Source organism: Tyto alba, unplaced genomic scaffold (assembly GCF_018691265.1).
Source record: "Tyto alba isolate M040663 unplaced genomic scaffold, T.alba_DEE_v4.0 Super-Scaffold_21, whole genome shotgun sequence".
NCBI classification, from domain to species: Eukaryota; Metazoa; Chordata; class Aves; order Strigiformes; family Tytonidae; genus Tyto; species Tyto alba.
In genome coordinates, this window is record NW_024881295.1 from 12183301 (window position 1) to 12197893 (window position 14593).

The following is a 14593-nucleotide window of genomic DNA, read 5'->3' on the forward strand; positions in this document are numbered from 1 at the left end:
CTGTTATTAAGGACTACAGTAAGATACTGGGGTAGCATGTCATTGCAATTCACAATGTGAAGTGGCTTTTTTAGGAAGCTACAACATAACTTAGAATCTGAATTTAAGGAGAGAATGAGTTAAGGCAGAGAAAGATGAAGATAGAAATAAGAGGCAAAGTAGAGAAAATAGGAAAGCAGTTAGGTTAGGTATCTATACATGTCACTGAAAAAGCTTAGATATTAACAAGCTATCCCATTAAGTGTTTCAGAGAAAGACTGTGAAGGCACAAGAAGGGAGTACAGTGAAATTGGAAGCGAGAGCAATAAGTATCAAAGAGTGGGTCAAGCATTTAGGGGTGAAGAGTGAAAAAGGCATCCAGAGACAGAGGTTACGGTACCAGGTAAAATAAAGGATTAAAAAAAAAAAAAGAGAGGAAAAATAAAGTAAAATTCCTCTTCTAGGGGCAAAAGCTGCTTGATGCATGCAGGAATGTGTGAAGGCATCTAGCAAGTGGTAGTTAGTTGGCTCAGCACTGTCAGTGTTGAGCTCCTCCTGAGACCTGCGGGAAGGACTCTCAGGCAGGGATGACCTACTCTTGTCAGTGGTGAATGACAGGTGTTTTATCATTGTTTTGAAAAGGTGCTACTGAAGATGGTGATACTTTTGCTGGGGAAGCGTGGGATGGGGGAGGAAGGAAGAAAAAAACTGTAACCTGTGCTGGAGAAATGCTACAGCAAGCTATGTGCAACCATCAACAGTTGGAGCTGCTGGCAGCATGTCCTCCCATCCTCAGTTGACCGTGACCTACATGGAAATCTGCTGGAGATAGAAGAGATAAGGGCTGGGGAAATACCATGCCACAGCAAGATTAGAAAAAAAAGTAAAAGGTCGATTCACAGTTGATGTCAGCATACATTAGCTGTTGAACCTGATGGTTTTGAGTATTGATGAAGTTATTATTTTAGATTTGTTTCACTAGTGTTTTTTTCCATGTCCAATAGAATTCCCCAAAACAAGCATAAGGAAAAAAACCTCACCAAAACCTGCCAATCCATACTGTGAGAATAAAAGCAAACACCCCTACAGTTCACTTTTGCATCATACCCTGGGAGCATTTGACAAAAGGCTAGTTACCCTTGTTTGGTCTTGTGCTCAGTACAGTCTCTTCTGAGAAACACTTTGGGTAGGTGAAAATCAAGGGTCTTAACTAATAAACAGTGTGGATCATTTGTGCTGGTGGGATCTGAGAGCTTGCACAGCATCATGGGAAGCATGTGGCACTTTGTGAGTCAGTTCCAGAGTAGAGCAACCGGTCTTAGAAAGGACAGTCGCAGACTTCTTCAGTGTTTCAGAGCCATGGCCTAACTCTGTGCCTGTTAGGTAGATTTATTCCTTAATGAACATTAAAAAGTTCAAGCTTGGTTTTTTACACCCTAATGATACACAAATTATAATGAATAAGAGCACTAATTTAAACATCTTAACATGAGTAACCGGTAATTAGTTTACAAAGGTCAAGAAAATAGTTTGCTACAGTTTTTGTAGATTCTTATGAAAGAAAAATACAGTGACGTTTGAGGAATTTTCAGGATCCAACACAGATAGTGTAAGTCCTTGGGCTGTTTCTCACTGCAGTTGTACTCTCAGGGGCTATACCAGCACCCAATAGATTACCATATCACAAATCAAGAGCTAGATTTCACCCAGTAGTTTATGGAACTGTATTGATTTACACTAATTGCAGTGTTAATCCAATTGTCTTATTGATTTTTAAATACATGAAGGAATCATAATAAGACCTTTTAAGATAATGTAATATGAAAAATTAGTATCACAGTGCTGTACAGGTCTAAATGCTGCTTGCATTGCTCATGACATATGATGCTTACTGTTTATCATACACAAATGTATGATGCCATCATTAAAGCATTAACATTTACAGCAGGAATGTTACTGCTGTTCTGGTTAAAGGAAATGCAACTAGTACCACACAGGTAATCTTCATTAGCTGCAAACACCAAATGGCAACATTTTAAGGTTAAGACAAATGAATATTAAAGAGGTTCCTACCTAGATTCTGTATCCACAGCAGTTATACTACCACACAAATGCTCAAAAGTCAGTATTGTCTCCTTAAGCAAGTCTGTGCCGATACTTTGTAGAAGAATCATTAACTTCTAACACAAACTATGGTTTAGGCAGTTTTAATCTTGTCTCCTCCCAGTTCTGCCCTCTGGTAAAGGTCCCAAAACACATGTTTCTCCACAATAGTCAAAAATTAATTAGGTAGAAAACGTGCAAGTATGTGCCTTCCATACACTCTTGTGAAATGCTTTTTTCCTGAGCTTGTCAAGATTATAATAGTTCATACCTTCCTGGCATTTAAAAATGGGGTGTCCTAACTTTAGAAGTGTTCCTTGGTTACTAATACCTAAAACATATTTTGGTATGAAATTTTATTTTCATAGCCTATGACTAAAGTCCTTTCAGCTAAGATCTGCTAGAGCCAGCCAAGGACTTGCAGGAAGAGAAAATATAATGCCTTGGGTATATTGAACAAACTGGGTGTTCAAGAAATACTCCGGCTTAGAAGACTGTTTGGATTTATAGATCAGTGCTATTAACAACTCAGGCAAACCCAGTGTGAAAGTACATTGGGGTTATTCATACTTTGGAACAGCCCTTTACCTACTTACATCTCTATTTCAAGGAAACCTAAACTGGCTTCCTGAGGAGTATTTTATTGGATTGTGTCCTTGTGGATTATGCCTGATTCTTGAGAGTGATTGTAGTTAAAAAAGAAGTAATTCTTAAAGCATGTGAACTATGATTATTGTCTGCCTGGATGTTACATCAAAATGTGCCATTCTTTGTAGTTCGTGCACATTTCTCTGTCACCACAGTCACCATGCCCATTTTTTTACTTGCTATAAACAATTACAGTTTACTTATTAACGCTGACCTTTGGATGATCTTAATTAAATTTTGCCTTGATTACTGTTATCAGCGATACCTTGCACTGCTCATGATTTTTCTGACTCTCAACTGGACTGTTCCCTTTAGCTTCCTAGAACAGGAGACATCATCTTAAAGAAACTAGTAATCACTCCAAAGCTATACGTCAGGCCAATTCAACTGCAAGAATAAGTAAAATTATAAAATAAGAATGCAGGAGGAATCTAGATCACAAATCTGCCCTGCTAACTCAAAATCACCTTTTGCAAAAAGGCTAGGCCTTGCTTTGATATCTGTAAGAACTGCATTCCCTCCCACTCCATCCACTTCTTAGGCTATTGCAAGATGCATAAGAACCTTCTTGTAATTTCCAGTCACGATCAAATTATATTCTGATTTTGAACTGAAAGGGTCATAGAATCATGGAATCACAGAATGGTTTGGGTTGAAATGGAGCTTAAAGATTACCTAGTTTCAACCCTCCTGCCATGGGCAGGGACACCTTCTACTAGATCAGGTTGCTCAAAGGCTCATCCAACCTGGCCTTGAACCCTTCCAGGGAGGGGGCGGCCACAGCTTCTCCAGGCAGCCTGTCCCAGTGCCTCACCACCCTCACAGTAGAGAGTTTCTTCCTAATATCTATTCTAAGTCTACCTTCTTTCAGTTTCAAACTGCTACCTCTCATCCTATCCCTACATTCCCTGATAAAGAGCCCCTCCTTATCTTTCCTGCAGGTCCCCTTTCAGTACTGGAAGGCCACTGTAAAGTCTCCCCAAAGTTTTCTTCTGTAGGCTGAACAACTCCGACTCTTTTAGCCTGTCCTCATAGGAGAGGTCCTACAGCCCCTTGATCATCTTTGTGGCCTCCTCTGGACCTGCTCGAGCAGGTCCAGATCCTTGTTATGTTGGGGGCCCCAGAACTGAACACAGTACTCCAAATGGGGTCTCACGAGAGCAGAGTAGAGGAGGAGAATACTCTCCCTTGGCCTGCTGGCCACAATTCTCTTGCAGCCAGAACACAGTTGGTTTTCTGGGCTGCGAGCGCACATTGTTGGCTCATAGTCAGTTTTCCACCCACCAATACCCCAAGTCCTTCTCTGCAGTGCTGTTCACAATCCACTCATCACCCAGACTGTATTTGTGCTTGTGATTGCCCCAACCCATGTGCAGGGCCTTGCACTTGGCCTTGCTGAACTTCATGAGGTTCACATGGTCCCACCTCTCTGGCCTGTCAACATTTCCCTGGATGGCATCCCTTTCCTCCAACATGTCGACAGCACCACACAGCTTGGTGTCACAGCTTGCTGAGGGTGCACTCAATCCCACTGTCCATGTCGCCAACAAAGATATTAAACAACACCAGTCCTAACACTGACCCCTGAGGAACGCCACTCATCACTGCTTACCACTCAGAGATCGAATTATGTTCTGGTTTTGAACTGACAGGGTTCTTTAGCTTTAAAAGCTCTTCCTCTTGATCTGATATTTAAGACTCAACCTTGATCATAAATGAAGAGATCACAGTTTTTCAACCTGTTTTACTGGGTGAACAAGTTAATACTGTTTAATAATTTATTGAAAAGAAGGGTCTCTTGATTCTGCAGCACGTCCTTGGAACCCTTGGCTACAGTGCATTCTATCTGAATCCATATTTCATCAATCCACATGGCTAAAAATGTACACAATATTCCAGTGCCACATCTTGAAATATTACCTATTCATTATGTCTAGCCTTGTCTGATATGTTCTAAGATTACATATAGCATTTTCAGAAAAGCATCTTTCTGAGGGTGTTTCTTAGTTGTCTACAATTAATAGGTACACTCAGGGTCTTCTCAAAAATTTTCACCTAAGGAGATCCTACTCTGGAGCAGAAATTCCTGTTACTGGCCATCAACAGTGCAACTTTCTATTTAACTTTGTATTCTACTCCTATTTTGCCATTATCAGGTTCATACTTCTTTTTTACCTCTATGCTAGCCAGACTCTCCTGTGTATAACCATTTGATCCAACTGTGTGCCTTGACTGTTATTTCAAAAAGTGAAGCTGGAATGTCGCACATAATATATTTGGAGATCTAATAACAGTAATGAAAAGTGAAGAGACAGACTGGTGCCTAGCTGAGAAACCTAAAATAGATGTGTCTTAACTGTTGGCTTCATCAAAATTTGGGATACCCTCCAAAAGAAAGCAATCTTAGAGAAAAGCTTAGAGAAAGTCTTAAAATCACAGTGTAATTTAGACTGGAAGGAAACTCTGGAGCTCATCTGGTCCAATACTCTGCACTAAAAGACGGATTAACTTCAAAGTTTGTTGGTGATGCTCAGGTCTCATCAAATTGAGTTATGGATTAAAATCTCCAAGGAAGGAGGTTCCACAGGCTTCCTTGGCACCTGGTCCAGTGTCTGACTACTCTCACTTGTATACATAGATGTGTGTGTGTGTGTGTATATCCGGATATCCTTTGCTGCAACTTGCGTCTATTGTCTCTCATCTTTTTGCTGTACATCACCTGTGCACAGAGGAGGGTCTGGTGTTGTTTGCTGTATAAGAACCCATTAGATAGCTCAAGAAAGCAATAAGAGCCATCATTTGCTCAACTTCATACAGTTTATCAATGTCTATCTTGTTCTGGAGAGCCTCAGACCAGACACAACATTACAAATGCAGCCTGATAAGTACTGAACAGAGGGAAAGAACCACTTTTTCAGATCTTCTGGTCTTTAATAACTGTAGTTTAATATGCAGTTAGCCTTGTAGGCTCAAAGGTGCAGTACTGTCTCATGTTTAACTCACCGTCCACCAGGACACAAAAGTCCTTTTGTGCAAAGCTGATTTCTGTCTAGTTGACTCCTTTGACATATTCTCTGGATAGATTAATTCTATCCCAGGTGCAGGGCTTTGCATTTTCCTTTGCTGAACCTAATGAGTTTCTGTCTGCCTTTCTCCATCCTCATCAAACTGCCTCTGCCATTCTGCCCTCCAGCACATGAACTGCTCCTTTCCTCAGTTTGGTGTCATACATGAACTGGCTGAGAGTAGATCCAGTCCTATTCTCCAAACCATTATTGAAGTTATTGACCATTATCAGGCCTGGTATTGACTGCTGAGGAACATCACTAGCAACTGGCCACCAGCTGCTGATCTTTGAACTGCAGATCTTTGAACTGCTGATCACAATTTCAGATCTTCTAGTTTTCTACCCACCCTATAGTGGGTAGATTATATCTCACCTGTTTGGCTACCAGGATAATAAGAGAGACTGTGCCAAAAGTCTTGCTAAAATCCCAGTAAACAACATGTACTGCTCCGCCCTTGTCCACCAGACCAGTCATCCCATTGTAGAAGGCAACTAGCTTGGTCAGCTGGTTGCCCTTGATAAATCCATGCTGGCTGTTCCCAATCACCAGTCCATTGTGTGCCTAATAATGGCTTAAAGGATAACTTGTTCCATAATCTTCCATAAACCTCTCTTAGTATTTTACTGATTCCTTTTCCCCTCTTGTTTTATAATTTTTTGATGGAGCCTTGTGTTCCTAAAGTTTCATTTTCAGGTTGTCTTCTGATGTATTATCAGACTTACCCAAACTTTTTTTGCCTTTTGATCCTAAAAATATGAAAAGGCATAGAGCTAAATGTATTCTGTAATTTGGAAGCAGTAGAACCTGTAAAAAAAATGACACTTTCTTTTTCATATAGTAAAAGGGGAAACAGTATTCCTTTGGCTTCCTCATTCTAACACATGAATACACAGCAATTTCTCACCATTTTTTTTCCAGTCCTGTATATACCATTAATTTATAACTTTTAAGGAATTAAAATATCCTTTATACTTTTCATTCTGTATATCTGAGAAGAATTTTTCTATATTCAGACTGCTGTTATCCAAGCTGTCTGTCGAAGCATTCACATTCAAAGTTGACTTTTTGAACCAAGAGCTGTTGACCAAAAGTACTAGAATGGGAAAAGAAAAACTACTGAAGTCAAATCAAAGACTATGGCCTCACATCTGAAAAAAGACAGATCTAATCCTTTTTTTTTCATCCAAGCCCTCCCATATGACTGTAATTTACACTCATGAGAAAAAAATGAATTATGGTAGTAAAAATCCCCTTAATGAGAACACTGAGAAATCGGTAATTGCTGATTACTCCTGAGAATAAAAACAATCCTTGCAAAAGCCACACTAAGAATCACCTTTACCTCAGGAGCTGGTTGCAGACTCCTCCAGGCAGAGGGTGGCAGCAGACTCCCACCAGAAGTGGCTGCCAAGGCACCAGTTTGCAAGGGGTGAGCCTGCAGTAGCAGGGAGCAGTCGGCCAGGCAGGGGCCAACTGCAGTAGACAGCTTTGATTAGAGCCCTTTTTATTCTCGGGGCACTAATCCCTAAATAAAGAAAATCAATGTATTTTAAAATTTAACTCTTAGCTAACGAACTAACTAAAAGGGATGGTCTACAACTAAACAGATGTTAAGCTACTACAGGAATCCTTAGAAAGTGAAAAACCTTCACAATAACGAAAAAGGTTTCTTGGTGCTCCTGTTTCAGTACATCTAGTTTCAGCTTGTTGCTGCACAGCTAACAAGAAAGAAAAGCAAGCTGACAAGCTGATCTGATGTCGCCATCTTAGCTAGTGTCTGTGACTTGTTCTTTCCACTGCTCAGTCTTTCATAAGAACTCATTGATAATTTTGTTATTGATTTGCATCATGTATCTATCTGTGGAAAAGTAGACCAGGATGTGCTATTCTAATGATATTTCTTATTTTTCTATTTAAAATACAAAGGGTAGTCTTTAATGCTGATTTTACAGCTTCTCTTTATATTGAGTCTTAATCAGCAGCTTGGTTTGGAGTTTTTATTTTAGACACAGAACTGAAGGTGTCCAAGTCATTGGCAGGTAAGAGGACTTAGACCTTTGTAGGAGCTAGTCCAAATGTGTGCTGCACCATAGCATAACAACAATGAAAAGCATGCATACTTCAGGTGAAAACCCCAGGGCAAAACCTCGTCACCTTCACATGGTTTGGGATATTATCTCAGATATAAGGACTGAAAAAAAAATATTATGGTTCAAGTAATTGAATACTTAGAATTATATATAAAGCAACTTCACTGAGTTGTTTATCTGCCTTGTTACACTGGAGCAGATCTTTTACAACAATGGTCAAGTCTTGGACCAGCCTTGGACCAGTGACAATCAGCCAAAGGAAAGTTAAGAAGTCAGGCCCTAGGAACAATCCTGGAAACTCAGACAATAGTTCAGAAAGAGTGAGGGAGAGGGCTCAGCACATGAAGATCTCCAGAATGGCTCAGATCAGGACAGCATGTGCAGGCTGGAGCTGAAATGGGGCTCTGAGGCCCATGGGTAGAGGTAGAGGTGGGTTCCAGAGGAGGCAGGTCAGGGCCACCAGTGCTCCCAAAGCCCTGACAGGCAGTAGTCAAGGGAGGATGGTTAGGGAAATCAAAAGTCAGCAGTATGTATAACATGTCTACTACTCTCCCAATATCCAATTAGTTTCAAACTACAAGACAATTCTTGAGCAGAACCAGGAGGTACCTAATGACCCACACAGCATTTTCTTTTCCATACCTACCTTGTCTCCCTTTGAACCTATGTATACAAAATTTCTTTGTGAAGCTTTCTCAAGTCTCACATCTATTGTGTGAAAAGCCAACTCTTGCTTTGAACTTCCCCTCTGCTATCTTGGTTTGGTGCTCCCTGGTACTCGTAATGGAAGAGATCGTGAATAGCTAATCCCTAACAACACTTCCCATGCCACTTACAGTTCTCTTTTGTGTTATCATTTTTCCATGATGACATAGTATGAATGAGACCTGAGACTGGAATGACAATCTTTGTGATTCACACTAGCTATAATGCTTCAGTTATTCCCATATTCACAAACTTTCTAATTATTTTAATTTTGTTTATTTAGTTCAATATCCAGTTATACAAGGCAAAGTGAACAGCCACAGCTCTCCAGTACCCCATCTCCTGTAGCCTCTGACACTCACCTGGGAGTACAAAGAGCTGGGACAGGTCACCAGGGTCTCTCATATTCCAGGCCACTGTTTAAACACTCACCCATGTGGCAAATGGTGAGTAGCATTGGTCCTTCCTCTGACAACTGCATTTTCTCAAGTGATGGCTTTAAATCTTTACCTTCTGCAGATATTTGGTGCTTAAGAAACATCCTTCTTCTTGGTATTCCTATTGAATAGATCAGGTAGTTCCCTAATGGCACACTGTAAACACTTATCATTGATAAGGCCCAGTAAATCCCATTCTTATATATCTGCCCCTCCTCATGCATCCCACAGAAGAGGCTCTACATCTGCCTCTGACCTGCCAGCTCAGCTCAGTAGCAGGGTACCCACAGTCACTGTTGAGATGCAAGTGTTGTGATATGCCATTGTTTTGCCAATATTACAATCAAGGGCGAAGCCTACCTTTCATCATGAGCTCTAAAATTCTAGTTGCTTTAAAGGACATCATTTGTAGTGGTGCCGTCTCTATCTTTCTCAGTTCAAGTGTCCTTGAGATTTTGTTCCATGTTAAACAGCTCCCCATTGTACTCCTCACCCCAAATTTATTTAATATCATGTATTGTCAAACTGCAAAAATAATATATAAAGGGACACTCTGATACATGTCTTAACTTCATCTAGAAAATATAATAAATTAGAAGGAAAAGCCCCAGATCACCTGGTCTTTGAATTAATTTTATTGTTCCCAAGCTGTCTTGCCATAGCTTTTTAAAAAATAAATCATATGTATCTTTTATCATGGTGTTATTACATTGAATAAAATGCATGGAATTATTCAGTACACTGAGTACTAGCAAGAAGCAAGCAAATGCTGAAAACCTAAGAAAAGCTCTATTTTTATTCTAGTTTCCTCTGGATGATACTCTTGTGGTCTCTCCGACTGCAATGACAACTTTTATTGCTGTTATTGTTGTGCTGTAACAGAGCTACTTGAAAAAGAATTCCTAACCACAACATTTGATGTCCTAAGTGTTATGGGATGAATTTATGAGATGCCCAGAGCCTGTAGCTGATTTGTCCTTCCAGCAAACCACCTTCCTCCTGCCCCACGCTGCACAGAAGGAAGCCGAGGGGCAGCAGTGGCTGTCGCATCTTGACGAAGGAGAATGGAGATGAGGAGAAGCCATAAAACTGGCTTCTTGGCAAGGGAGCAAGCTGCACCTCCCCAGCCGTAACAGATCCCCTCACCTGAATGGCACTGACTCAGCAGGACAGATGATGAGCAGTGTCTTCAGAGCTGTACATGTGCTAAAATGGTTGTCTTTGCTTTTGGTGTTTATACTGAAAATTACACGAAGGTGAATGTTTTCAGGGTGGATACTAAGATACCACTTCACTGATGATGAATTTTTGCCTGGAACACCACTCACTGGGTAGAGTCACAGTGGAGACCTAGGTCTTCCTAAAGTCTAGTCTCCTTTTCTGGCCAGTAAGTTGTCTGAATTAAATGGTCACTATTGACAAAATTATCTTTCCTGCTCTTTGTCCCACAGGTGCCTCTCTCCCCGTTGGCTGAGGGGGTCTCGTCTTGTGGTGAAGACCTTTTCCGGAGAACCCAAAGGACAGCAACACTGAAGAAAATGGACACCATGCCCAACACCAAAGTCAGTCCCAGGTACACATACCTGAGAGAGAAATGATTGATCAGAGCCCATTTCAAAGGCAACATATGACTAGAAGACATCAAGGACACATTTTCATGTGGTAAAGCTGAATAAGCTCTTCAAGCAAGCTGATGACCCTGGAGATGAGAGTTTGCCAGCTCACCCAGGTCAGCTATTGTGTAGTCTGTGGCTGAGAAAGCATCCCAGGCATTGACTGACCTCCAGCACCCCAATCTGCTTCAGTGATAAAAACCCTAATATTTCCAGGGCAATTAATCCATTTTTTTGGTTGCCTCATAAACAGCACCAGTGATACCAAGATCATTTGATGGGATATTTGCTTTACAGGCATAATGACAGGAACTACAACGCGGCAACAAAAACATCATTATGCTTTATTAGTAATAAGTCCTGACTGAACTTTTGTTCTTTTCTTCAAATTTTCAAAACAAGTTGTACCCTCCTCTCATGTTTTTTCCTGAAGGTGGGGGCAAGGGAAATCTGTTCTCTCATTTTCCTTTTACCATTGTTATTCCATTCTCCATTTCTGGTAATGCCTTTCATGAATGGAGTTCAGATAATTACTCCTCTCTAGCAATAAATTGATAAAGACAACACTGTGCTTAAGCTTCTACATAAGCTGAGAGTGCTTTGTGGCATCCTTCCCTTCATTTTTGTGGTCCAGCTCCAACATGGAGCAATGATGAGGTTTAACAGTCCTTTTACTTGTTTACTTACTTATTTATTTACACACACACTGTTGCAGCAGAGTTTTTAAAAAATGGAGGAAGATTTAGCATAAAATCAAGGTTTTAACTGAACATTTTTTGGCATGGAAAATTAAGTGACTTAAATATTTCCAACTCATATTGAAATAAGATTACCCCCTGGAAAAAAGAGACTAATCTGAAAGACAATGTTAAAGCTTAGCATTATTGTTAATATTGCTAGTCAAACTCATTTAGCATCAAATCTTTCACTCAAATTTTCTGACAGAAATTTTTTTATCATTGTCAGGTGTAGATATACTTAAAGAACACAGATTAAAGAATGAATGGAGAAGAGTTGTTACCTGAGTGCACTGGAGTTGTAGAGTCTGCAGGCTCCTCTTCCTCCACATCTTTTGCTTCCCCATTTCAGGCAAGTGGTATCTATGGCCACTCCAAAATACACCGGGGCTGGAATTCCCGCTGGGTTTATTTAACAAATAAATAGAGACAAGAAGGTTACTTTCCAGGGGGATCAGCTCTGATCTAGGGACACATTCATGTAGAACATTAAGTAATGAGTTTGAACAGCAATAACACTTCCGCACTGTTTGCTGGTTCGTGCCTTGTGTTGGCCAGGCACGCACCGCCCTTTCCTCCCTGTGGGGAATCAGGGTGGGGAGGAAACACAGCTGAACATCAAAAACCCAGTGGAAGTCAGCGGAAGGAGTGTTGGCCATAGCTTGATTTCCTTGCCCTGCAGGATCCCTCTGGGAAAGGGTAAAAAAAAAAAAAAAAAAAAAAAAAAATTGGAGGAGATAATTGTCCTTTCTTGAGAATGATTGAACGTGTTCAGCTTGGGGGTGAGAAGTGTCCTGTGTGTTGATTAGTGGGAGGGTGAGAGGGGAGGGAGACAGCAGGGCTAGGAGCTTGCAGTGAGGCTGCAACTGTGATGCAAGTATCCTCAGATCTTTCTGTGTCAGGGGCAAACCTACTGCAATGCTTGCGGGTGATGGAAAGGAAACCCCTTTCTTCAGGTGCTAATGGGGACATCGTGAACTCTGTGCATCCTGGGGAGCCACCCATGGTTGCTGGAGAAGACAGTAAGCCTGGAGAGAAAATCCTAGCCTGCAAAGATGTGAGAAAGCAGCCAACAGCTTGTTTTGATGTCATTTCCTCTGCCCCATCCAGCTCATTTAAGTCTGCTCTATTTGAATAAGTGACTTGCTTCTTGCTCATTATTACCTTTTCTATGAAGATGTAGAGGATTTTAGAGTTTCTAGTTCATTGGCATCTCATGGTACCCTTGATTTTAGAGAAAGCTTATAGGTGGCTCTACCACAAGACTGCAGTAAACCCAGCTCTCAGGCACACTTGTACTTAGATTCATTCCCTTAGAAACTAATGAAAATATGCCTGAAAAATGATCACAAATTCTGAGCCATGACTGTTCTATTATGCTTGTTGTTGAATAAGGAGAGACAAGTCATTTTGATGTAGCTTCATAGTCTGAAGGATCATCTGTCACCTCTATGGACATTAACCACGTATATTTTTATTATACCTAAGACACAGTTACATTATTTATGAAATGCAAAGCTGTTTCCTTTACCCAACATTTTTCCTAGGTGCTTTTTGTTTGTTTGTTTGTTTGTTTGTTTGTTTTTGTTTGGTTGGGTTTTTTTTGTTTTGTTTTGTTTTGTTTTGTTTTTTTTTTTTTTTTTTTAAATCATGTAAAATTAACTTGTCAGTTAGACAGTGTTCTTTCCAACAATCAAAGTTTAAATCTGGGATAAAGGATTAGTGAGGAGTCTATTAAAATAGATCCAAGAGTACAACTTGACTTACCAAGTACTCTTATTGCCAGAGTATAGACACCAAGTGCAAATGATTTCAAGTGTGGCTTAATACATCTAAAGATAATAATAATAATAAAAAAAGTGTTAAATAGAAATAAAGAACTGAATGTGCATAATCTGAACACAAATAGAAAGCAAGAGGAAGGAAAGAAATGCGTCTTTTTCCTCCTTACTGACACTGACTTTAACAGAATTACAGAAATATGTAAATAATGTGATAAAATCAGAACAGTACCTAGGAATTCTGAACATCTATATTCAATATCACATTTTAAGAAGGTGGTATATTTTCAGATAATACCAGCATTTAGGAGTTGCTAACACAGGACAAGAAAATTGGTTGGGAAATCATTCAGCATTGGATAGTCTTATTCAGTTAAACATTCTCCCAAACTGTGGATCATGACCCAGGCTAGTACAAGGAATCTAGGCACTTGATTTTCATTGTACTATATAGCTGTGATTAGGATCACAGCTCTTGTAAAGGTAAATCCTCCAAGCCACCCTCTGACAGAACAGATCGTTTGCATTTGGACATTGGTGAGCTTGCAGTGGGGGCCACCACAAGCATCAGTCCTTCTGGCTTCAGATCAGCCCTGCTCCAGCCTTGGGTCATCATCCTGGCTCTTCTAGGAGGCTGGAGGTGGTGGACAGGGGAACAGTTACCTTTCACATCCATGCGAGCAGCAGTGTGCATATGGAGCCACTCAAATTAGTAGGACTCCTCTGCTCCTAACCTCAGCAGTTGCCCAGGGGTGATGTTTCACCCAGCATATGCCAGAGTGCCTACTGCAGTACTCAATCCAGCAAGAACCCAAGTGCTTGCTTTACATTATCATGTGAGTGGTCCCAGTCACATGATTAAACTGGGACATGGTTGATATGTGGGGTGAGTAACACATGTGCATCATTATGGTAATTGATAAAACTCCCTGTTGTCACAGTCATTCTATTTAATATAAAAAGAAAAACAATGGGCTGAAATTCAGTTATCACTATAGATATATATAGCACTTTGGAGGGCCAGTCTATGTGCTCTGAACTAGGATGGACCTAGATTCTGCAGAAATTAATGCAATCAGGAATACTTATTAAAAAATAATGAAGACATTGAAGAACTAGCTCTTTTGTTCCCCACCAGAGATATTTTATTATTTCCCAATGCTGCTACCAGAACAGCATTAAGAACCCATATTGTAAATGATACCCAGCTCATCTTCCCTTAATTTAGTGAAAATGGAAAAGGATGTGAAAGACATATATGGGAAACAACACCAAAGTACCATGGCCAAAAATTGTTGTGTGCATCTCATTTTGTAATCTGAGCACTTTATTCTCTAATGCCCTGATCATGGATTATTATCATACAGTCTGTTATACTGTGGCTTATACAGGCACTTCCATCTATGCAGGCACAAATGTACTATGATTTTGA

The 14593-nt window shown here is 40.4% G+C and overlaps 1 protein-coding gene across 10 annotated transcripts in view; it reads right to left on the bottom strand.

The window, feature by feature from the left end:
• The window catches only part of LOC104358306 (solute carrier organic anion transporter family member 1C1), a 59999-nt gene that overhangs the window by 23526 nt on the left and 21880 nt on the right, over nt 1-14593 (bottom strand). For 3 of the 10 annotated variants that reach the window (XM_032986230.2, XM_032986236.2, XM_009963884.3), the window contains 3 exons: nt 13148-13212; nt 11665-11782; nt 9679-10613 (listed from right to left, as the gene is read on the bottom strand). In XM_032986230.2, coding sequence (XP_032842121.1) covers nt 10391-10613; nt 11665-11782; nt 13148-13212 — 406 coding nt within the window. In that variant the 3' untranslated portion in view covers nt 9679-10390. Of the gene's footprint in view, nt 1-694; nt 774-7134; nt 7212-9678; nt 10614-11664; nt 11890-13147; nt 13213-14593 lie in introns of those variants that run through there. The other 7 variants (XM_032986238.2, XM_032986239.2, XM_032986232.2 and 4 more) reach the window with 5 other exon arrangements.